At 41.2% G+C, this 25,965-nt stretch overlaps 1 protein-coding gene across 5 annotated transcripts in view; it reads left to right on the forward strand.

Annotated features, from left to right (window-relative positions):
* The first annotated feature begins 1,101 nt into the window (after positions 1-1,101).
* Setd2 (SET domain containing 2, histone lysine methyltransferase) overlaps positions 1,102-25,965 on the forward strand; it is an 86,033-nt gene continuing 61,169 nt past the window's right edge. For 2 of the 5 annotated variants that reach the window (XR_015044500.1, XR_015044501.1), the window contains exons 1-4: positions 12,872-13,996; positions 16,100-20,364; positions 22,123-22,254; positions 25,308-25,436. Coding sequence is in view for 3 of the 5 variants with exons in the window: in XM_085828068.1 (XP_085684194.1) it covers positions 13,865-13,996; positions 16,100-20,364; positions 22,123-22,254; positions 25,308-25,436 (4,658 nt within the window). In the remaining 2 variants the exon portion in view is untranslated. Of the gene's footprint in view, positions 1,316-12,871; positions 13,997-16,099; positions 20,365-22,122; positions 22,255-25,307; positions 25,437-25,965 lie in introns of those variants that run through there. The other 3 variants (XM_085828068.1, XM_085828069.1, XM_021171277.3) reach the window with 2 other exon arrangements.

The following is a 25,965-nucleotide window of genomic DNA, read 5'->3' on the forward strand; positions in this document are numbered from 1 at the left end:
TGGATTTTTGAGTTCTAGGCCACAGGAAAAACCCTGTCTTGAAAAACAAAACAAAAAACCTAGAATCCCAGCACCCAAGAGGTTGTAGGCAGGATGAAGCATTCAAGTGTTCAGGGTAAGTCTTAACTACAGAATATTTTTGTCTAAACAACACAGCAAAGTTAGCTAGTGAAGGATTCTGTTAGATCACATTTCAATTTATTGGTGAATCCAATTAAAAAATTAGTGGCTAGTCAAAGAAAAAATTCCACAAAAGATCTGAACTCTCTAATCTGCCACTTTCATGATAAGCAACTGCTATAAATTCAGGGTGGTGTAAATTAACTAATAGTTTCACGAAATCCTGCTAATCCAGAAATAAAAAGTTTCTAGTTTTATCTAACTTTTTTTTTTTTTTGGTAAGACTAATTAATAACCTTTTCCTCAGGACCCCCCCCCCCCCCCGGTCTAACAAACAGCCTCTCAGACTTTTAGGGCGAGGGCAGAATACCGCGGTGAGGTGGTTTCGGTGGGGACACGGTGGTGGGGGCTGCGGGAGGCTGGCGGGCGGAGGGCGTGTCCGGGAAGCCGGGGCTGAGAAGCAGCCCCTGCTTAGCTTGGTTTTCGGTGCGCGGCCGAGAGCCAGTTGAAGGGGCGAGAGAGACGGAATAAAGGAGCAAGCGGGCGAGGGCGGCAGCTGCGCTACCTCAGTGCCCGGAGGCCAGGCTCTCCCAGGGCTTCCAAGGATGAAGGCGGGTGTCCTGACGGCCTTGGGCCGTTCCCGGGACGGACGCGGTCCAGGGAGGGGCAGCGGTGGCGCCCCTCCAGCTCCGGGACCCGCCTCCAACACTCGGCCCCGGGACTTATTGTTCCGGGAAGCCGCAGGCTAGGCCCGGCCTGGCCGGCGGGTTGCACCCCGCCCCTGCCAGGGTCGGCGGTGCTGGCGCGCCGACTGGCGGCCGGTGGGCTGCCTGTGCGTGTCTCTTTAAGGGGCTGGGCCTGCAAGGCTGCAGGGCGGGCGGGGTGCGCGTCGCTTCGGGAGTGAGTGTGTGAGGGTGAGAGCGGCGGGCGGGCGGTTGCCGGAGGGAGGGAGGGAGGGAGGGAGCGAGAGAGCGGGCGGGCCGGCCAGCCAGCCAGCCAGCGACGCGGGCCGCCCCTGCCGCCGCCGCGATCGGACCAGCGGCCGCCTCCCCTCCGGTCCCCTCCCCCGCATCGGCCTGCCGCGGGGAGGGGGCTAGCGTCGCCGCCTCCAGCCGCTCCTCATGAAGCCGCTGCCGTCGCAGCAGCCGCCACCGAAGATGGGGGATTTCTACGATCCCGAGCACCCGACCCCTGAGTAAGTCTCTGCTCCGCGGTCTCCCGCTGTCGTTGGTCGCTCCAGCCCGAGGGTGGCGCGTCCTGACCGGTGGCGGCGCGCGGAGTAACGGGCCCCGGACGGCTTCGCGCGGTCGTGCTGGGGGGCAGGCCGGGCGCAGCTCCTGGAGGCCGCCTCGCTTGGCCTCGGCTGGCCCGGCGGTTGGGCCTGGCGCGGAGACGGCTGCTCGCGTCGCCGCGGCGGTTGGGGCGGGCGGCCCGGTGGGGGAGGGGCGGCCACGGCCTCCTCTGCCGTTGCCGCGTCCTCAGTCGGCCTGCTTAGGTTCGGCGTTCCGCGCAGCTCCTCCAGGACACTCGGCGGCGTCCCGGGCTTCTGTTGCAAACCACGGTGCATAGTCCGAGGCGCCGGGAAGGCCGACGCCGGCGTCAGGCCGCCGGCTCGTGTAGGCCGAGAATCCTCGGGCTCGGGTGGAAGCTCGGCCGGTCGCCCGGCCTATCGGTGACGGCAACTGGGACCGGAAGGGCCTACCGCGCGTCTCCCCGCTTCGATCCGCGGAGGAGACCCGCGTTGCATTCTCGGTTTTGATTTTATTTTTGTTTTTTTTTTTGTTTTCCCTCCTCCTTGGACACTCAATTCTGGCCCAGTAGAGCTATGAGCTTCATATTCTGCACCTTTGGCGCTTGGGTTTTTGTAATGGTGGCAAGGTTTGTCTGGTCCCGTTGTTGAGGTGACAGCAGTTTTGTTTTTTAACCTGAAAGTGAAAACCTGACAAACATTTCTCGATTATGAGGCTTGAACACTTTGGCGTCCTATTTCTTAGGTAATAGAATCTAGAATCTTATCTACAAGGATGGCTTTACTGCGTGTGAAGATTTAGTTAAGAGACCCTTTGTATAGTCTTCTCTAAAGAAGATAGTGTACTTGTAAAGCGAAATATAGTTTTGTCGTATAGTTTCTTTTCAGTATATCTAGGGCATTTTTTATATTTCTGTTGGGCGTCAGATGGTGGTGTACACCTGAGATACCAACTGAATTAGGATTGCAGGCAGGCTCCCTCAAAACAACAACATAAGTAAAAAAGCAAGCTTCCACTTCACAGTCAGGAGTCCGTGCCTTCCCTAAGCCCTCACAAGATCATTTTGTTTTTAGATAAATGGCTTCACCTTGTTGCCTAGGCTGCTCTTGAAATTACTGTGGCTGGCCTCGAACCTGGGATCCTCCCTCTTCAGCTTCTTCAGTGCTGGGATTGCAGGTGCTGACGACTAAGAAAAACCGTTGTTTTACCTCAATTTGCTTGTATTGATGTCTGCACATAGGAGCAACAAAATTCATTTCCAAGTTAAGGTTTGAAGGGATGTCTAGTGAAAAACAAAACTTTTCACTAAATTACCACACATGACACATTTTTGGGGGAATCTTTGCCAAAGTTTTTCACCTTGGCTCAGAAACATTTGGATCTTACTGGATAGTTCTTTAGTGTTGTAACACAAAAGTTATTTTGTTGGAGTGTTATCTCCACACACAAAGCAAAATCCTCATGTTGCCTTAAACAAATAAAATAAAATTTCATTGGGAAAATTTTGACAATCCTGTTTTCAACCTAAGAACAGCCTGAGTAGTTTTATACTTGTTTTCTTTTAAGTTTACGGAAGCCCTTTAGTGGCCCATCTTACTTTGTCTTTACCTGACAGATAATCTTGGTACCCAGGCCGCCTCTGCGCAGGCTTGATGTGCTCTTACAGCAAAGCTCATCTCTTACTTGCAGTAGGAAACCAGCATGGCTTTGTTTTCTCCTGGGTTTTGGCTTTGGAATAACACTTAAAGGTTTTTGCTTTGAGACTTGAAAAACCTCAAAAGGAATTTGTATCATTCACTTTATGTTGGCTGCATGCTTATCTTGTACAAAGTCATGTGCTAGCCCCCCAGGAAGGGCAAAGAGCCATGCAGTGACTTTCCAGGTTGCACAGTGACGTCTCAAAGCTCTAAGGATTACATCCTTTTTTTATTGGAGGAAAACATTTTTCATAATATGTGATGATAATGTGGAGAAGTCTGTCTTTACTGTGCATGGGAGGGGATGCTCAGTGTCTCTCCTAGTCTCGTGCTTTACTGCTCTCTTGGCTTTAGAGTGTCAAGTAAGCTCTGATACTGTTTATTAACTTCTATAGGTTATAGAGTGTTTTCTTAGTACTAGCCTAACGGTGTTGGCAGTCATCTTGAACAACAGTATCACCTGTTTTACATGGGAAGAAAATGAGGCCTGGCCAGGAAAGAAGAATGAAGCATTAGCAGACCCTGTGAGGAGGAAGTCAGACAGACCTGCTCTTGAACAGGAGTTTAACCTTGAGCGAATGGCTTTGTCTTTACATTTGGGTTTTCCCATTTTGCAAGTAGTTATCCCGATGCTAGCAACTTTCTGGGGCTTTGGAGAAAATTGAAGGAGATAATACCTGAACCCTTCGCTCTTGGCACAGTGTGTGTGCGCAAGTAAGCACCTTTAGCTGGAGTTATTAGGGAAATTTGAAAGGTGTGACTGTTGGGGGAAAACTGGTTGTGAAGTGGCCAGTCCTTCCCTTTCAGACTTGGGTTAGTTTCAAATGGTTCTTTGAAAAAGAGAAGTTGAGGTGAAATGTAAATTTGCTTTGATTGGAGCTTGAGTTGGGGCTCAGATGGTCTGTATTGTCTTCCACTTACTCTTAAGTAGTTGCATGTGTGTAGGCCTTGGATTTTTCTTGCAGTATAAATCACATTGTATTAAAGTGAAGTGGCTCTAATCATTTGAGTAACTGCACTAGGTGTCCATATAGTGCAGGGGTAGATAGTGAGGGCATAGCACAACCAATTAGAGTCTTCCAGGACCTGTCCTACTCAAGGAGACAAACATGATAAAAAGTGTTTGTTGTTGGGGTTGTTTGTTGTTTTAAACATAGGCCTATCTTGACTAAGGTTGATACTGTATTGATGTATTGATGTATTCAGCAAAACTTTGTGCAGTTTACATCCTAATGAGGCCTGTAAACAATACATTATAGAATGGCCAAAGGTAAAATGCTTTGGAAAATCCTATAGGATACAGGGGATTTGCTGTTAAGTCACAGTATAAAATGGGGTAAGCTGGTAAGCATCCGTGGGAGAGTAAGTTGAGATGGGACGTATCTGAGTCTGTTGTGTGGAGAGTTGAGGGAGTGGCGGGGCAGTAACCATCCACCTAACTCTAATCCTAACCCTAAGACTCTAACCCTAAGTTCCAAAGTAGTATAAGCTGCTCAGTGTGGCCAGAATGAAATGAGAAAGTGATGGTCAATTGGTTCACAGTAGGAGGGGTGCGGAGTTTCATAAAATTTTGTAGAGCCATTCTAAAGATTTGGCTGGGTTTTTTTGTTTGATTTTATTTTATCTTTTTTTTTTTTTAGAGGAACCCAGGCTGGCTTTGAATTCTTGAGCTCAAATGATCTTCCTGCTTCAGCTGACAGTAGCTGGGGCTGCATGTGCACCCACAGCGAGTGTTAGTCAGAGGATCATTTATAGTGTCACAGAGAGGAACAGAGTGGAAGCCTGAAGGAAGACTTGTAAAGAAGCTAATAACCAGCAGGAGAGCTGCTGGTGGCTGAAATAGATGGACGCTGAGGATTAGGCTAACGTGATTTAATGAATGACACATGTGGTATGCGAGAGAAATTAAGGATGATTGTAAGGTTTTTGGTCTGAACAGTTAGAAATCTGTTGTCCAATGAACTAGGGATGGTGTAGAAAGAGCAAGCTGGGAGTAGGAGTTCGTTTTTAGGCATAGTAAGTGGGAGATGATTGTTAGACATTTAGGTTGGATTGCTTTGTTAGTCTGGTTTTCAGGGGAAAGGTCTAAACTGGAGACAGTTTTGTAGTCATCTATTAAGGTAATATACAAACCAGCAGACTGGATGAGATTATTAAGACATTCATTATAGACCAAAAATTCATCATGGTGTATAGTTTAGGTAAAATCTTAGTAGTAGTCAAGGCTAGTGTGAACTCCGTGGTGGTTGTGCCTTTGCCTCCTGAGTGCTGAGAATATAGGTGTGCCTCCATTCCTGGCCGGGAGTATACTTTTGAAGTGCCACTGTTAAGGTTTAGTTATGTAAGCCTCTTGTTATTTGCTTTTGAGACAGGATCTCACTGGCATCTCCTGGTGACCTTCAACTTCTGCCTTGGACTTTTAAGGGCTAGGATTGCAAGTGTATCCACCGATAGGTTTGATGGAATAGACCAGTAATCCTATTTGATTAGTAGTCTGAGGCAGAAGGATCAAATAGTCAAGGTATGGTTGTGTTACTGAGTTGATTCAAGGCCAGCTTTAGCATCTTAGTAAGAACAGGCTGGGATCAGAGATCTACCTGTTTCTGCCTCCTAAAGGCCATATCCAACAGTTGATTTTTTTCATCTTCATCATCATCATCTTTATTTCTCTCTTAGACAGTGTCTCTCTACAAAGCCCTGGCTGCCCTGGAACTCACTCTGTAGACCAGAATGGCCTCGTATTCACAGAGATCTGACTGCTTCTGCCTCCTCAGTGCTGGAATTGAAGTTTTTTGCTACCATACCTGGCTGATCTAGTCTTAATAGGTATTTGTAATTTTTAACCCTAGTATTTGTTATTGTTGCATGAATCTTGTCAGTTTTGCTGAGACGCTAGAATAGTCATGTTGGATGACAGCAAAAGATGACCAGCTTGGTTAGACTCAAGGCTGACCAACTTCATCATTCCTGTTATTCTTTGACTAGAACTATAGAGTAGGGCCTTATTTTATACTGGATTAAAAGCTATTGTAAGATTTGGAGATTGTTTATATCTAGAATCACCAATAATCAGGTTTAGATTTCTTTTTGAGAAAAATCTAGCTTGTGTGTTTCATTCTGTTTTTGAGACAGGGTTATATTGTATAGCCTAAGCTGGCTTGGAAATTGTTATCCCACTAACATTGGTCCCTAAAGTGCTGGGGCTGGGATTATAGCCTTGTGCACAGAACCAATGGTAGAAAAGCCCACTTTCTACTCCAGCATCTCAGGTTGTAATGGTATAGCATTATTTTGAGACTTTACTTTTTTTTTTTTGTTTGTTTGTTTTTGTTTTTTGAGACAGGGTTTCTCTGTGTAGCCCTGGCTGTCCTGGAACTCACTCTGTAGACCAGGCTGGCCTCGAACTCAGAAATCCGCCTGCCTCTGCCTCCCGAGTGCTGGGATTAAAGGCGTGCGCCACCACGCCCGGCTAAATCCTTCTTACTCAATTTAACAAATACTTGCATTATAGATGTGAGCCATTGTACTATAATTTTAGCGTAGATTAACAAGTAATGGAAAATTTGCCATTTGTATTACTTTCCTCTATTTTGTTATCTGTGCATTTGTATGGAAATGAGCGAGTAATCTATGTGTCTGTGAAGTGGGCATGTGAATGCTATGCTGCATTTGTGGAGGGCAGAGAACCACTTGGGGAGGTAGTTCTCCCCTTCTAACTTGAGTTGTAGTTCAAACTGAGGTGGTGAGCCTTTTTACTTAGTGGGGGATTTTACCCCAGTTTGTTCCTCAATTTTTTTGAAATTCATTTTTGGCTGAGCTGTTGGAGAGACAAGAGATCGGACCTTCTCTGTGTGTTTTAATAAACTTGGAGGTAGTTTGTGGCCACCTGTACTTGCTGAACACAGATGAAGCATTTTAAAATCAATAAGGCCTGGTTACCCCCCCCCCCCCAATTTTGTTCAGGCCTAGTGGTTACTTAGTGTCTTTTCCAGCTGAGTGAGTAAATGGTTACTTAAATGGAGTTCTAAAGTTGAGTGAGTTCCTAAAGCTGCCTTTTATTTTAGAGTGCTTTTTCTGTCAAATGCTAACATGGTAGTGAAAATAGCTTTGGGATGATGTGGGTGTTGATAAGAATATAATTGTGCAAGCAGGCTGATAGAAGGGCTGCTTACTGGGAACACTGCTGTGGGCTTGCAAGAATTTGGAGCAAGTGGTAGTTTCTGACTATAGCTCTTGCAGCTGCCCACTTCCTCGCCAAGTATAGTCTAGACCTTCTCTTTTGGAAGGGGCTATACAGTGGTCCTAAATGTTCTTTGCGAAGACATGGTATAACTTACATTTTGATTCTTTTGTTCGATATTTGGCTTCTTGGTAAATAGTTATTAATTGTATACTTTATTTGAGTAGCCAGACAACACCAGGTTTAACACGTAAGTAGAACAAATAATTTATTAATATACACATGGCTACAGAAATCCTTGTCCACTGTGGGCAGCGCCATTCTTTGGGCAGATGGTCCTGGGCTGTATAAGAAAGCTAACTGAGCCTGATCCCTCAAACAAAACATGTTCTTCCATGGTTTCTGCCTAAGCTCCTGACCTGACTTCCCAGAATGATGGGACTGTAACCTAGAAATGTAAATTGAATAAACTCTTTCCCACTAAGTTGCTTGGGTCATTGTTTTAGAATTTGGACCTATAATAGTTTCCTGGTTTCATATTATACTTGTTACTGTTGAAGAGAGTTGTTGGGTAAAGAGTACAAGGATACTTCTTGTGACTGTAATTATTTTCTAATAAAGATCTTCAAAGAATTCAAGTCTGATCAGTGGTCAAGGTCACATTGTTGTAAACTTTCTAAACTTTGAAGTCTCAATGTCACTATGATAAACAGTGAATCAACCTGCATTGCTCTTAAACTCAGTTTCAAGGAACAGTCCCTATTGCTTTCCCTGTGGTTCTAGTCATACCTATACCATTCTTTTTACATCTGTCTCTGTCTCTTACCTCAGTCCACATTTCTCATTAGTCCTAAGTTACTTATTGTGTGTCTTTTTCTTTTTTTTAAAAAAAATATTTATTTTATGTATATACCCCACTTGCTCCTGCCCAAAGATTATTATTATAAATGAATACACTGTAGCTGTCTTCAGACACCAGAAGAGGGCGTCAGATCTCATTATAGATGATTGTGAGCCACCATGTGGTTGCTGGGAATTGAACTCAGGACCTCTGGAAGATGCTTTTAACATCTGGTACATCTCTCCAGTCCCTGCCTTTTTTGTTTCTTTGTTTCTGGGACAGAGCTTCTCTGTGTAGCCCTGGCTGTCTTGGAACTGCATTTGTAGACCAGGCTGGCCTTGAACTCAGAAATCTGGTGTGCTTCCCATGTGTGTTTGTGTCACCATGCCTGGGTGCCTTTTTTGTTTGTTTTCGAGACAGGGTTTCTCTGTATAGCCCAGGCTGTCCTGGCACTCACTTTGTAGACAGGGCTGACCTGGAACTCAGAAATCTGCCTGCCTCTGCCTCCCAAGTGCTGGGATTAAAGGCGTGTGCTACCATGCCCCCCCCCCCCCTTTTTTTTAAGTTTAAGCTTTTTGTTTCAGAGTCCCATGTAATCTAGGCTGGTTCCTAACTTACTGTACAGCTGAAGATGACATTATCTCACCTTCCTGCACCTGAGATTGAAGTTTTGCTTTAATGAGGCTGGTAGGACCTTGTATACTATATCCCAGTCTGGTTTCGAGCTGTTGATGATCCCTCCTGAGTGCATGGATTACAGGCCAGCCAAATGATAGTTTTATGTCTTTTCTTGTTAAGGATTCTCCTTCCCTTACATTTAACTTTTTTTTCTTTTGATTCTTCACAGTAAATAATCATAATCCCAAATGCAGGGATTAAAAGCATGCTGCCCTGCCATCACCTGGCTGTTATTCTGTGCCTTTGAGTGTTTGCCTGCACATATATATGTGTGCCACATGCACGTCTGCATCTGATGCCCACAGGAACCCTAAGGAGGGGGCATCAGATCCCCGGTAACTGGGTTGTAAGCTGCCATGTGGGCGCTGGGAACTAATCTTTGAATGCAGGATTTTAAAAGCTAACTTGTGGTCAATCATGGTGGTCCATACTTTTGATCCCAGTACTAGGGAGGCAGAAGCAGGCAGATACTTGAGTTTGAGCCTGTTTAGTCACATAAGGAGTTCCAGGCCAGTTAGGTCTATATAGTGAGACTCTTGTCTTTAAAAAGATAGTTAATTTGTATAAAAGTCTTAATTAACAATTTGAAAGAGCTGCTTAATTATCCCTTATTTTTTGTCCTGTTTAATGCAGCTCAGGTTAAGTAAGCATAAGACTGAAAGACTAGCATGATAGATAGTACTCAAATCTGGTAAAAGTACAGAGTAGATACAATTTAAACATTCAGTAGATAAGCTTCTGTCCTTTAGTCTGATTATAATAACTGTTTACCTCAGACTTGTGCTGATTTTGTTGTTGTATTGAGACTTGGCAGTCATAATGATAGCATATATGCAGTGAGTATCTCTTATCTATCATTGGTACACCTGCATGCCAAGAGAAGTCATTGGGTTGGTTGTAAGACATCATGTGGTTGCTGGGAATTGAACACAGGACCTCTAGAAGAGCAGCCAGTGTGATTTTAGGAAGTATATTCATATTTATAGTTTTGGGAAAACATGTAATTTTAGTAGTATTTTTATTATAATTTTCCCCTGGGGTGCATGTATTTTTTTCTGTTGTGCTTTGTTTACTGTGTTTTGCTAGCAGTTATGTTTGTGCACCACATACATGCAGTGTCTGTGCAGGCCAGAAAAGTATGTCAACTGCTCTGTGACTGGAGTTATTGACAGTTGTGGGTGTTCCCCAATGTATGTGTTTTTCAAATTAGAAACATAAAGTGCTCTAACTTTTGTTTTCTTGAAGCAGGGTCTCATGGCCTTGACCTCACTATGAAATTGAATATGACCTTGGGTTTCTGATCCTCTTGGCTCTACCTCTTGAGCTAGGATTACAGGCATGCACTACCACACCTAGTTTATTCAGTGATGGCTACTAAACCCAGTTTTTTCATGCATGTTTGACAAGCAATTTTAACTACATTCCCTAGTCTTCTTTCTGTCCCTATCCCTTCTTTTGAGTTAGGGTCTTTATATAGCTCAAGCTAGTTTTGAACTTTACTATGTAACTAGAGGTGGCCTTGGACTTGTGATCCTTCTGTTTCTCTCACCCAAATGTTAGGTTTATAGGTATTCAGTTATAAAACCATGCCTGGATAGTTTGGGATAAGAATCTTGTTAATATTTAGTTTGATGTTGAGCTCTTGGGCTCAAGCAGTTGTACTTCAGCCTAAACGACTGGACTGCAGTACAGGCACGTACCATACAGCCCAACTTTTATTTTGAAGTTTGACTATCTCTCTCTCTTTGTAGCCCCTTTTTCCTTTTCAAAACAGCTTTCGATATTATTATTGTATGTGTGAAGGGGGAGGTTATGTGATGTGTGTATGCACCTACTGTGGCATGCATATGGTCAGAGGACATGGAGTCAGTTTTTCTGTCCTCCTCCCTATGGCTGTTAAACCAAGCACCTTCATCTGCTGAACTGATGTCTTTCAACATAACTTCCTTCTAATATTTTTCAGTGATTCTCTAATTTATACGTTTTTGCTACTAGCTGTATTTAGGATTAAGGAATGAAACAAAATACTTAATGGTTTGTATAGTATGGTTACAATACCTAGAAAATATCAGTTAAAATTTAAAAAGCCACACTCAAATGTGTAAGAAGGGTTTGCACACCAACATGATAATAGGTTGGATTCAAGAGCTTTTTTTCTTTTGCTTGTTTGTCATTTTATCCCTTTCTCTACCAATATTAGATTATGATTGAGATTGATTGATTGATTGATTGATCTAGACATGTTTACTCTGTGTAGCCATAGCTGTACTGCAACTCACTCAAACCCAGAGATCTGCCTGTCTCTGGAGTGGACTGCTGGGATAAAAGGTGTTCGCACCAGGGATGGGGTGGGGGTTGGGGGGGGCAGTGATTTGGATATAAAGTAAAATAAAGTAATGAAAAGGTGTGTGCCACTACCACCTGGCTCATTATTGTTAAAGGTGATGGGCCACCGCCACAGGGCTTTGTTTATGATAGACAGTCATTCTCAATTTAAAAACAAATTTTTTTATGTGTATGTGTGTAAACAGTTAAATTCTCTGGAACTGGAGTTACAGATGATTATTAGATGCATTGTGTGTGTGTGTGTGTGTGTGTGTGTGTGTGTGTGTTGGGGGGGTGCTAGGGTTCTTTGCTCTTAACTACACAGTCATCTTTCCAGCTTAGCTGCTCAACCCTTTTGAGACAGGTCTGACTGACCTATTATATAGGCAAGGCTGGTCTAGAACTCAGATCAGCTTGTCTTTGAGTGCTGGGATTAAAGGCATGGGCCAACCACCATCTGGCTTTTTTTTTTTTTTTAAACCAAACCTTTCTTAAATGTATTTATTTTCATGTGTATGATTTCATGTATGTATACCACTTGCATTCTTAGAGCTCATGGAGGACTGAAGAGGGTGTTGGATCCCCTGGAACTGGAGCACAGATGGTTGTACACTACTATGTGGGTCCTGGGAGCTGAACCCAGTTCCTTTGTAAACAACAAATGATCTCAACTCTTTGAGCCTTCTCAGGGTTTTCTCTGTATAAGAACCCTGGTTGTTCTGGAACTCTGTTTGTAGACCAGGCTGGCCTTGAACTCACACAGAGATCCACCTGCTTCTGCCTCTCAAGCTCTGGAGTAAAAGGCATGCTGTACCACAGCCACAGCATTAGAGTTTTAAGATAGACTTAGGTGTCCCAGGCTGGCTTGAGCTTGTCATGTTGCTCACAATGACTTTGTGAACTCCTGATTTTCCCCTGCATCCCACCTTTCGAGTTTGAGTGTTACAGGTGTGTGGTGCCACACATGTTTTTGCAGTGCCAGCAATCTACCCAAGGCTTTATGTATACTGCCAACTGAGCTACAGTGTCTGCCAAGTGACCCAGGCTAGCTTAGCTTACAACTCTTGATTGTCCTGTCTCAGCTTCTTGAATGCTAAGATTACAGGTTCATCACTATACCCGTGTAGCAAAAACATCCTTCAATTAACTGTTGCCATTGATAGTATATGTGCTTTTATGCCTGGCAAGATATTATATATGGGTGATAATATTCATCAGACAATTGATGTACAGCAGTTCTAAATTATATATATGACATTTCAGTGGTTCTTAAGACCCACTGAGCCGGGCGTGGTGGCGCACGCCTTTAATCCCAGCACTCGGGAGGCAGAGGCAGGCGGATTTCTGAGTTCGAGGCCAGCCTGGTCTACAGAGTGAGTTCCAGGACAGCCAAGGCTACACAGAGAAACCCTGTCTCGAAAAACCAAAAAAAAAAAAAAAAAAGACCCACTGAAAATAAAAACTCTTATCTTTGACAGTGCTCCAGATCTTAACAATATATCTTTACTACAGTTTTTGTCTTGTTAGTATTCTGTCTTGGTGAGATTGAATTTAGGGCCATTTGCATTTTAGGCAAGCACTGTGACTGAGCTATCATAACCTCAGGCAGGTCTTTTTTTTTTTTTTTTTTTCTCGAGACAGGGTTTCTCTGTAGAGCCCTGGCTGTCCTGGAACTCACTCTGTAGACCAGGCTGGCCTCGAACTCAGAAATCCGCCTGCCTCTGCCTCCCGAGTGCTGGGATTAAAGGCGTGCGGCTATCAGGCAGGTCTTATGTAGCCCTGGTTGGCTTCCAATTAACTATGAAACCAAGACTGGCCTTTACTCAGTCATGTTCCTGCTTCTGTTTCTCTAGGATTGGATCATAATGCATGAACCACTGTGCCTGCTCCTTCTCAGTCCTTTTAAATCTTTTTATTTTGAAGTAGGGTCTACTAAGTTGTGCAGATTGGCCCAGAACTATGTAGCCCTTGCAGTATTTGAACTTGAATCTTTTTGCCTCAGTGTGCTGTATAGCTTAGATAACTGGCGTCATTCATCACAATATGTCATTACTTCATTCTAAGTTCCATAAATACCTGTTAATGGATCAACTGAATTGCTATTTAGATCTACATTTGGGGATAGGATTTTTGTATGTTTCTCTTAAGGAGTGCATAAACGATGTAGCTGTGCTTGAGTTGCCACAGAGCAACATACTTAAAATACACATCCTTGTCACGCTCTTCCTAGCTTTTCCCTTCTATGTAGATAGTCTTCAGTATGCCTTGATATACTCAATGTACACCAGACTTGGTGTTTTATTCTTCCTAGAAATAAATGCATCTATACGTGTGTAAAAATGTGATTCTTCATGAGAAACATGCCCACTGCCCCTTATTCCATTTAATTGTTGCCTTCTTTCTATCTCATACTTTATACTTAGGCAGTAGTGAATGAATTTTCTTGTAGAAACTGTTCTGTTTTCAATTTCTGCCTTTTATTTGGGATCACTCCAAAGCTATATTCATTAAAACAAATCCTCTGGGATTCTTTACATCCCTGGTCTTTTAAACAAAGTTGTTTCCTACTTTGCTGCTACATTGTATATTTCTCAGTCTTTATATTTACTTCTTTATGTTGGAATTACTTATGTAACAATCATTTTTTGTTACTTATTAGAAAAAGTAAGCCCTCAAGGTCAGAACTACTGCTTTACTCACTTCCTTTCTGTTACTTCTGCTAGTGGTCTGCACCAGCTTCAGGAAACAGTTACTACAAAAGTGTAACTAGAGCATGAAAGAGTGGACGGGTTTTATAAGACTCTGTTTTAATTCAAAGTTACATTTTGTTTTAAGTATTTATGATTCTGTTTTATTCTTTTGCATGTTTTCTTGGCTGAATGGGAGTAGAGAAGAAGAAAATGAGGTAAGTATAATTGAATTAGTCAATTAAGAAATGGCCTTTTATTTATTATAGCTGAAAATATTTAAAGTTAACTATCATTTTGGTTGTGAAATGAAGTTAATAATTTTAATCAATTTGGTTATTTTGAGGTATAATAACTCATCTCAAGAAAGTCATTTTTTTTTTTTTAATTTTATGTTCATTGGTGTTTTACCTGCATGTATGTATGTATGAGGATGTCAGAAGCCCTGGAACTGGAGTTACAGACAGTTGTGAGCTGCCATGTGGGTGCTGGGAATTGAACCAGGGTCTTTTGGAAGAGCACCCAGTGCTGTTAATTGCTGAACCCTATCTACAGCACCAAGAAAGTAACTTTTAAATTTAAAAGATTCAAGAAATATAGAAAGGCGACAGAAGCTTGCAGTTATAGAATCAGTTTGTTTCTATATATTTAATGTAATATTTAATTTGAAAACTAGATTCCGTTTCTTACGTGTTTGAAAACCACTGCTCTGAGTATAATGTAATAAGTATGTATAGTGTAAAAGCTTTACTGCCTTCCTTTTCTTCATCTTTGGTTTTTCAAGAAAGGGTTTTATATCTAGCCTTGGCTGTCTTTGAACTGGCCTTGTAGACCAGGATGGCCTCAAATTCAGAGATCAGTTCTGAGACCAAAGTAATGTGCCTCTGTGCCCAGTTTTAAAACTAATTTTCAATTTTACCACATTCAGGAGGAAAATTGTTCTCTTAAAAAACCAAAGTAAATTAAAAAACATTTATATGAAAAATGTTGTAGATGATGAATTTATTTTATTTGGTTTTTGAAATAGGGTTTTCTCTGTGTAACAGCCCTGGCTGTCCTAGAATTCACAGAGATCCACTTGCCTCTGCCTCCTGAGTACTAGGATTAATGTGCCATCATGCTCAACTATGGGGCAAAATTTTAATCTGGACTTGAGTGTCTATCTTGATATTACATATATATATAATTTGCTTGCTTGCTTGCTTGCTTGAATTTGTGTCTAGATTTTTCTATTATTCTTTCAACAACTTAGGTTATGCCTTTAAATTCTTACCTCCACCATTTTGGAAACTTTAGTAGATTGAGAGATAGCTTTGTCAGATAATGGAGAAGGCTTCTTAGTTATATTTTGTTGTTCACATAGTAATACTAGAGAATAAATTATTAGTAGTACCATGGTGTGTGTAGCAGATAGTGGTGGTGTTCTAAGGTGGAATAATTTTAGTTTCTAGTTTGACAGAAGGCCTGATTCTCTTTTGACTGCTTTATCAGTAAAATGAATGCTGTAAAGCCGGGCGTGGTGGCGCATGCCTTTAATCCCAGCACTCGGGAGGCAGAGGCAGGTGGATTTCTGAGTTCAAGGCCAGCCTGGTCTACGAAGTGAGTGCCAGGACAGCCAGGGCTACACAGAGAAACCCTGTCTCGAAAAACCAAAAAAAAAAAGAAAAAAAAAAAAAAAATGAATGCTGTAAGAGGTTAAGTTTTACCAGGGAAGGTCATTAAAATTGTTTTTTTTTTTTTTTCCTTGCTTGGACTTGTTGATTCCTACCTTAAAACAAATAGACATATCACAAACAGGTAGGGTATTTTGCTTCTTTTTAGAGTTACTGATTTTTTTTTTTTAACCATCTACTCTAATGATTCTATGTGATGCTAGGAGACCCTTGTTTGATTTGATCTTTGGTGTTTCTTAGATAAATAACACATAAGGACAACTACTTCGTATACTGAAGTGCTATTTACTAATGCCATGTGTGTAAGTGCCCATCACATATCCAGTTAAAGGGATCCTGTTGAAGATGCTGCTTGAGCTGAGTGGTAGTACATGGCTGCAGGCTCAGGGCTGGGCAGGTGGAAGCATGAGCATTAATATGAGCTCACAAAAACTGATGGAGCTGGGGATAGATACTTAGTGATTTGTTATTCTTTATACTTATACTTTATACTTTTGCCTAAAATGTTTAATAATGAACAACTGAATTCCATTTGTAGCATAGTGAAAGTTATACTGCTGTTTTTTTTTTTATTTCCTTGACAATCATTTTAAATTATGACAATTTGAAAGCATTTGTTATAGTAATAATTGTTTTGTTCTTTTATAGGCAAAGATTGAAAATGTGCAGAAAACAGGTTTCATCAAAGGACCAATGTTCAAAGGTGTTGCTTCAAGTCGATTTTTGCCCAAAGGCACGAAAACAAAAGTTAATTTGGAGGAACAGGGACGGCAAAAGGTGTCATTCAGCTTCAGTTTTACAAAGAAAACTTTACAGAATAGATTTCTCACTGCACTTAGCAATGAAAAGCAAAGTGATTCTCCAAGCTCCCCAGCTACCCCTCTTCAAGTAGACTCAAACCCTAAAGTTAAAATGGACGCTGGAGATACTTTTCCTGCTACAGAAGAATCTTCGCCACCAAAATCGAGAGTGGAATTGGGCAGAATTCATTTTAAGAAACATCTGCTTCATGTGACATCTAGGCCACAGCTGGCTGCAACTACAACAGTTGCATCTCCCCTTCCTCCTACAACACAGTTACCAGCAGTCATAGCAGAGTCAATGATAGACTCACCACCTTCATCTCCACCCCCACCTCCTCCACCTCCCCAGGCCTCATCACCCTCACCACCAGCACCAATATCAGAGCCAGTGGCCTTGCCGCAACCTCCAGTAACAGCACTAATGACATCACCACCAGGACCTTTACCAGTAGATGTAGCAGTGAGAGCTCAGAAAGAACCACCAGTTAAAAGTGTGCCCGAATTTTTAGAGGTGGATACAAAGCAAGACATTGTATCTAATAGTTTGGAAGAACACACAGTTCAAACTTTGAAGGAACAAGCAGATAATCTCCTGCAAAAAGAAGATTCCCATATTGGGAAGGAAGAAGAGGTTTCAGATGGCTCTAAGATAAGCCTCAGTTCTAAAAAAGCAAGTTCTAAGAAGAAATCTTCACAATTTGAAGGCACATTTCTTGGTTCAGAATCTGATGAAGATTCTGTACGGACTTCTTCCAGTCAAAGATCACATGATTTAAAATCTTCAACAAGCATTGACAAGGAAAAAGATTTTAAGAAGAGCTCAGCACCTTCAAAAAGTGAGGATTTGGGGAAATCATCAAGATGTAAAACAGAGAGAGATGATAAATATTTTAGCTACTCAAAACTTGAAAGAGATACTCGGTATGTATCTTCCCGATGTAGGTCCGAAAGAGAGCGAAGGCGAAGCCGATCTCGTTCTAGATCTGACAGAGCCTCTAGAACTAGTTTGTCTTATTCTCGGTCAGAAAGATCTCATTATTATGATTCTGAACGGCGCTACCATAGGAGTTCCCCTTATCGTGAGAGGACACGCTATTCTCGGCCATATCCTGATAACAGGGCACGGGAGAGCTCAGACTCTGAAGATGAGTATAAGAAGACGCATCCACGGCGCAGCTCAGCCCATTCCTACAGAGACCTAAGGACATCATCATCTTATTCTAAATTTGATCGGGACTGTAAAACTGAGACCTCGTACTTAGAGATGGAGAGAAGAGGAAAGTATTCTTCAAAACTAGAAAGAGAATCCAAACGGACTTCAGAGCATGAAACCATAAAAAGATGTTGTTCTCCCCCAAATGAACTGGGATTCCGACGGGGGTCATCATATTCCAAGCATGATAACAGTACTTCCCGTTATAAATCTGCCCTTTCAAAATCTATATCCAAGAATGATAAATTTAAAAATTCTTTCTGTTGTACAGAATTAAATGAGGAAAACAAACAATCTCATTCGTTTAGTTTGCAGACTCCTTGTTCAAAAGGTAGTGAATTAAGAACAATTAATAAGATTTCTGAAAGAGAAAAGACTGGGTCTCCAACTCCATCAAATCAATTAAATGATTCACCTACTTTTAAAAAGCTAGATGAATCTCCTGTTCTTAAGCCTGAATTTATAGGACATGATAGCCATGAAAGTATTAAAGAATTGGAGTTATCAAAAGTGAAAAATGATCAATTAAGAAATTTTTGTTCCATTGAATTAAATGTAAATGGATCTCCAGAGACAGAAGCTGATGTGGCAACATTTTGTACATCTAAGACAGATGCTATATCAATGACTTCTGATGATAGTGTGACTGGATCAGAGGTATCCCCTTTGATCAAGGCTTGCATGCTTTCATCAAATGGATTTCAGAATGTTGGTAGATGCAGAGAAAGAGACTCAGATGATACTTGTAGGCAGCATAATACGTCAAAAAGTCCATTTAGGGAAATGGAACCTTTGTTGTCACCACACCACGATAAACTCATGTCTTTGCCAGTTAAGACTGTAGATTATCCCAAAACATTAATTAAAGAACCAGTTGATAAGAGACATTCTTGCTGCAAAACCAAAGATTCAGATAGATACTGTTCTCCAAATGAAAACTCTGAAGCTGAAAATACTGAACCTTCAGTTATGAAGATTTCTTCAAATAGCTTTGTGAATGTGCATTTGGAATCCAAAACAGTTATATGTGATAATAGGGAGCTGACAGACCAGCACTCAGAAAATACATGTGATGAATATAAGCAGAACATTGGTCGCACTAGTTCAGCTTCTCTTAACCATTTTGATGGTTTGTATGAGCCTATAGGGAGTTCAGGTATTTCATCTCTCCAGAGTCCTCCGTCAGGAATAAGATGTGAAGAGGACACATCTCCAACTCTAGATGCAGTGCAGAGTAAAAAAGGCATAGATTTTTTAAAGTATGCACAGAAAGAAGCAGATGTCGGTAGTGCCCTTCCTGATTCAGGAAAGGGATGTTCTTGGGAAAACAGGCATAATAATGTGTTATCTGGGCAGTCTTTGCAAGAGGCTCAAGAAGAAGGGAATTCCATATTGCATGAGAGAAGAGGAAGACCAGAAATGCCCTTAGATGAGGATCAAAGAGGCCATACACATATTTCTGATGATTCAGAAGTGGTATTTCCTTATGATTTGAACTTGACCATGGAAGACAGTGATGGTATAACCTACACCTTAAAATGTGATAGTAGTGGAAATGCTCCAGAGATTGTATCTACTGTCCATGAAGATTATTCTGGATCTTCTGCAAGCTCAAGCGATGACAGTGATTCTGAAGATACAGAGTCTGATGACAGCAGTATTCCAAGAAACCGACTCCAGTCTGTTGTGGTTGTGCCAAAGAATTCTACTTTGCCCATGGAAGAGACAAGTCCCTGTTCTTCTCGGAGCAGTCAGAGCTACAAACATTATTCTGACCACTGGGAAGATGGATTAGAGACCAGGAGACATGCATATGAGGAAAAGTATGAGAGTAAAGGCTGTTCTCAAACTGAAAAGTACTTCCTTCATAAAGGAGCAGAGAGAAACGCAGAGACTTGTTATCCACAGTTGGGCAGGAAAGCAGATAACCATCTGCCTGACGTCGCTCATTCTCAGAGTGACGGCGTTGACAGTACAAGTCAGACAGGTCACCTGAATCCAGAGGACACATTAAGAGCCAAAACATCTAGGCCACAAGAGCTACCAGTTTATTCTGATGATTTTGAAGATCTCCCAAATAAGTCTCGACAGCAGATGATTTTCTCTAATCGGCCAGATAGTAGTAGACTAGGAAAAACAGAGCTGAGTTTTTCTTCCTCTTGTGACATTTCCCGAATGGATGGCTTGCACTCATCAGAAGAGCTCAGAAACCTCGGGTGGGACTTTTCCCAACAGGAAAGGCCCACTACCACATACCAGCAGCCTGACAGCAGCTATGGAACCTGTGGTACACATAAGTATCAACAAAGTACTGAACACTATGGTGGGACCCATAATTACTGGCAAGGCAATGGCTATTGGGATCCAAGATCAGCAGGTAGACCTTCAGGAACTGGGGTTGCTTATGATCGAATCCAAGGGCAAGTACCAGATTCTCTAACAGATGATCGTGAAGAAGAGGAACATTGGGATCAACGAAGTGGATCACATTTTTCAAGCCCATCCAATAAATTTTTCTTCCATCAGAAGGACAAGGGATCAGTGCAAGCACCGGAAATAAGCAGCAATTCAATTAAAGACTCTTTAGTTATGAACGAAAGGAAAGATTTTTCGAAAAACTTTGAAAAAAATGATATAAAAGAGAGAGGGCCTCCTAAAAAACGAAGGCAAGAATTGGAGAGTGATTCTGAAAGTGATGGTGAACTACAGGCCAGAAAGAAAGTTAGAGTGGAGATGGAGCAGGGAGAATCATCTGTGCCCCAGCACTCAGAACTGATGGGGCCGTCGTGTGCTATGGATGACTTCAGGGACCCACAGCGGTGGAAAGAATTTGCCAAGCTGGGGAAGATGCCATGTTACTTTGATCTTATTGAAGAAAACGTTTATTTAACAGAAAGGTGAGCCTGACATAGTTTTTAAATAAATAAATTTCTGCTGGCTTTTTGTAAAAAAAAAGAAAAGAAATAAAAAGAAAAAAAAAAGAAAATCACTAATAAAAAAGTAGCTTTCTAGCAGTTTATACTGAAATAAGAGTTGAGTGATAAAATTTAGGTAACAGAATCTATCTATAAAATGTCATTTTTATTTATATTTACTAATAGATATCCTCCCATTTTTCATCTAAGAAAAATGATGTCTAGTTTTTTTTGTTTTTATAATTCCTTTAGTTTTAAAAAGTATAATTTAAACTGACCTGATTTCTCCTTTTGATTCATTCTTTTTTCATGTAGTTTTAAAAAGTATGTTAGCCTACATTTTCTTAACTCCATTTTCATTTGAAATTCTGACAAAAATGAAAGTGAAGTTCAGTGAGCAGATGGTGATGTTTCAGTGGAAAAAACACTTCTTTTCCAGAGGACCCAGGTTCAATTCCAGGCACCCACATGGTCACTCTCAGCTGTTCCTCCAGTTCTAGGGAATCCCATGTGCCCGTCTGGTCTCCTCAGACACTGCATACACAGTCATAACACACAGGTAGAACAAACACTTACACTCATAACATTAAATAACTTTTTTAAAAAAGGGCAAGTGATTGTTAGAAACTGTTTTCCTTTTTCTTCTTTGTTTTGTTTTTCCAGACAGTTCCTTTGTATTGTCCGCTATCCTGGAGATCATACTGTAGACCAGGCTGGCTCACACTCAGAGCTGCTGCTTCCTCTGCTTACCAAGTGCAGGGATTAAAGGCCTGTGACACCACACCTAACCCAATACTTTATTCTTTAAAATTAGTGCACACCAAGCATCTTTATGTACTATAAAGCCATAATTAGAGTATAGTTTATTTATAGACATATTTATTTATTTTATGTGTGTTGGTCATTGGTGTTTTGCCTACATGTCTGTCTGTCTGTCTGTTAGGGTGTCAAATTCCCTGAAACTGGAGTTGCAGAGAGTTGTGAGCTGCTATGTGGGTGCTGGGAATTGAACCCTGGTCCTCTGAGAAATAGCCAGTGTTCTTTTTTTTTTTTTTTTCCCTGGAGACAGGGTTTCTCTGTGTAGCCCTGGCTGTCCTGGAACTCACTTTGTAGACCAGGCTGGCCTCGACCTCGGAAATCCACCTGCCTCTGCCTCCTGAGTGCTGGGATTAAAGGCGTGTGCCACCATGCCCAGCCATACTTCATTTTTAAAATATCCGGTTCTCCTTTTAAATGGATGTATACAAGGTTATACTACTAAAGATTTGGTTGAGTTAAACATGGACACACACCTACCCTCTCTGTTCCTTTCCCTCCCTCCGTCCCTGTCTTTCTGTGAAGAATTGAGCCTAGGGCCTATTTGTATGCTATCAGCAAGTGCTCTACTAACTATCCCCCAGACCTTGCTGGACTTGCCTGTTTTAGGCAGGCTTTGAATTTGGCCCTTCCCTCAGGCTTCTAAGTAACTTTGATTACAGGCGTACACCACCACACCTGACTTTTATCTAACTAATGCCAATGATTAGATCATCATCATTTCTTTCTCTTATCGTCTTCTCTTTTGGGGGTGGATGAGGGTAAGAGGATAGAGAATAGAGTCTTGCCAGGCTAGCCTTGAACTCAGTTTCCACCTTAGTGTTGTCTTTTGAGTGGTTGACTTAAATATGAAACTGAGCTTCAATAGTTATTTGATCTTTAATAGACTTATGTAACTAAATCGTATGTAATTTTACCCAATAGGAAGAAGAACAAATCCCATCGGGATATTAAGCGAATGCAGTGTGAGTGTACACCTCTTTCTAAGGATGAAAGAGCTCAAGGTGAAGTAGCGTGTGGAGAAGATTGCCTTAATCGTCTCCTCATGATTGAATGGTAAGCAAGATGGTCTGCCCCACTCCTCCTTATCTCGTGTAGTGTATGTCTTTAAATATGAAAAATAATTAATGAAGGATAAAATTTTAACCTTTTTACTATGTTAAATGAATACTTATGAGCAATAAGATTTCCAGTGTTTAATAGAAAATAGATATTAAGACGAATTTCTGCTATATTGCTCCTTAGATTATAGCATCTGGCACATAAGTGCTCTATAAAACAGTTCTATTGCTAATAAAACTGCTGGCTTTTTTTGAAATAGGATCTATTATATAGCCCTGGCTGTCCTAGAACTCGCCATATAGACCAGGCGGGCCTCAAACATATTTGCCTGAATCTGTTTGCCTCTGCCTCTCAAGTGCTGGGATTAAGGCTTGTTAACCACCATAGTCAGCCTCTGCAAATACTTTTTTTTTTAAGATTTATTTATTTTTATTTATATGGGTACACTGTAGCTGTCCCCAGACACACACCAGAAGAGTACATCAGACTCCATCAGAGATAGTTGTGAGCCACCATGTGGCCGCTGGGAACCAAACTCGGGACTTCTGGAAGAGCACTCAGATCTCTCAACCACTGAGCCATTTCTCTAGCCCTCTGCAACTACTTTTAATTCAGTGATGCTTGTGCCCTGAGAAATAAATTGTGGTAATTTTAAACTTTGATGATGAAATAAAACAGTAAAACTTGAAAATTCAGAAGGTGAATACCAGCACTCAGGAGGCAGAGGCAGGTGGACAGCCAGGGAGGGCTACATAGAGAAACGCTGACTCAAAAAGCCAACCTTTTCCCTTTGTGGTTTCCCCAGAAAAGGTATTAATACATACAACATAGGCATATATTTCCTTTTAAACACTGATCTTTCTAAAGAGATACTTTATGGTTGTCTTTAAAGGTTTACTTAATTTTTTACTCTTTGGTTTCCTCCACTCTCACCCAAGACAGGATTTTTCCATGTATCTCTCTCTGGCTGTACCTAGAATTCACTATGTAGACCAGGCTGGTCTTGAGCTCACAGGCATGTACCACTATTGCTGGGTGGTTGGTTTTTTTGGTTTTTTTTATGTTAAATACATAGAAATAAAAGCATATTATGTATACTTTTGTATAATCAGACCTAATCAGAACTGCATATACAAATCTGCCTAATTTTTTCTCCTAAGTGCACTATGTCTTCTGTTCATAGTTGACCCCTAGTAATTAATTTTCTGGTGCTACATACTTGATTGGTATAATTCATAAAATGCTAAATATCTCTGCATTAAAAATGTTTCCTTTTTGTTGTTTAAGACAGGGTATATATAGCCTTGGCTGGTCTGCAACTTGCTCTGTAGATCAGCCAGGCCTAGAACTCATAGAGCTATCCATCTGCCTCTCAGTGTTAGGATTGAGTGCACCACCATGCCTGGCTAAAAATGTTTGATAGTTAGTTTTAACCAATTTGATTAATGAAAAATTCTTTTTTTCTCAGTGTTTTTGTTCTTGATGCATGTGCGTGATTTAGCCTGCATGTAAGTCTGTATACTAAGTGCGAGTCTGGTGTCTGGGGAAACCAAAAGAGTGGTCTGATGCCCTGGAGCCAGAGTTGCAGATTGTTGTTAGCTGCCATATGTATGCTGAGATTCAAACCCAAATTTTCTGAAAGAACAGCAGGCCCATGTCTCTCCAACCTGATTATTTTATCCTAGAAAAAAGTATTAGTCTAGACATGGTGGTGCACACTTCTTATTCCAGCACACTTCTTATTCTCAGAGGAAGAGGCAGGGAAATTTCTGTGAGTTTGAGGCCAGTCATAGAGAGTTTCAGGACAGCCAAGGCTCTATAGTGAATAGGAACCTTTTTTGATGAGACAGTTCTGGCTTTGTAGACTAGTCTGTCCAACAATTTACTATGTAGTCCAGATTGGCTTCAAACTCTATGAGATTGCTTCTCTACAGCCTCAATGCTGGGATTACAGGAACGAGCTACCACTCTACTCTAAGGCTCCTTATTTTTAATGTTACTGAAATTGGTTTTCACAGCAAAACATCGAGCTTTTATTTTTGTTCCTGTTAAAGTTTCATAAAAATAAGATATACATATCTCAGAAGAATAAGAAAATTGACTTTTATTTCTGTTTTTAAATTTGTATTTGTGTGTGTATACATGTGTGTAGTTGCATTTAAAAGACCAAATTGATGATTTGAATGGAATATAAGAGGATGTGCACTTAAAGTTAACTTAAGCAAAATAAGATTAAGTTGTTAGCTGGCATATGTATGCTGAGATTTGAACCCAAATTTTCTGGAAGAACAACTGGGCCATCTCTCAAGCCTGATTTTTTTTTTTTTTTTTTTTTTTTCGAGACAGGGTTTCTCTGTATAGCTCTGGCTGTTGGAACTCACTTTGTAGACCAGGCTGGCCTCGAACTCAGAAATCCGCCTGCCTCTGCCTCCCGAGTGCTGGGATTAAAGGCGTGCGCCACCACGCCCGGCTCAAGCCTGATTTTTAACCTGGAAAAAAGTTGTTGGAAAAATTAATAACTAGGCTTGCAAGATGGCTCAGTGGGTAAAAGTCCTTGAAGCCTGATGATCTGTGTCTTACATAAAGGAAGGAGAGATCTGACTCCTGTGAGTTGCACATACATGCAAGATAAATGTAATTTAAAGAATATTAAGTAGCTTTCTGATGAGAAAACATGCATGGTAACATAAAAGCTTAATAAGGTTTATTGGTACAGCTTTGATAAGCAAATCCAGTAATTGTTCATGTCCTCAAAGATTCTGTACAGATGAGGATTGTATTCCAGACACCAGAAAGTGGCAGGCAAACCTTCCTCTTGATGATGAGATGACCAGACTGTGCTGTGGATGCACCCCCTCAGGAGCAATGTAGTCACTGAATTCTAGGGATGCTTTTAAGTGATGACACGGAGGAAGGGTCATTGCTTAGCCACAACTAAACTGTGCAGTATAGCTGAGGTATTTGTTGTTATACAGCACATTCTGTTGAAGCTGTTACAGTTCTTTATGGTATTTAAAGAATTATCTTTTACCCATTTTTCATTTCAGTTCCTCTCGATGTCCAAATGGAGATTACTGTTCAAACAGACGGTTTCAGAGAAAACAGCACGCAGATGTAGAAGTCATACTTACAGAAAAGAAAGGCTGGGGCTTAAGGGCTGCTAAGGATCTTCCTTCGTAAGTTTGGTTTCTATCCCTTTCATGTCAGTTTTCTGTGTTGTTGGATTTGGTTAGGCATTTGGTTAAATGATTTATTTCAGTGATGTTTAATAATGCTCATTGTGTAGAATGACTGCTTGGTAACTAGTTTCTTAAATTGATTTTTAGAAAATGAAGAAAAAGTTCCATTTTGGTTTTTTGGAAGGTTTTTTTTTTTTTTTTTTTTTTTTTAACAGTCTAAGTTATGATAAATGACTTTTGAGGCCTTTCATTTAGCTGAATCTTCGAGTCTAAACTGTTAATCCCTGGGTATTGCTATATTCTATAAATTTCCACTCTTAGATCTTTTAGTGGTTGGTTAGATTCTGGTATTTAAACTTGTTTCAATTAAAAGTGTGTCCTGAGTGCACTGTCGTTAGACTGTTGGGTATTACAGCACCTTGGAGAGGCCAAGTGATCATTCTGGTGGGCTCTGACTTGGGGCAGATGACCAAATTTCTTTAAACTCTGTCTGGCTTTCATAATGTTTCATATGTTATATACCTTC

The sequence above is a fragment of the Mus caroli genome, unplaced genomic scaffold, assembly GCF_978045245.1.
Source record: "Mus caroli unplaced genomic scaffold, Mus_caroli_1 scaffold_11, whole genome shotgun sequence".
Taxonomy (NCBI): Eukaryota; Metazoa; Chordata; class Mammalia; order Rodentia; family Muridae; genus Mus; species Mus caroli.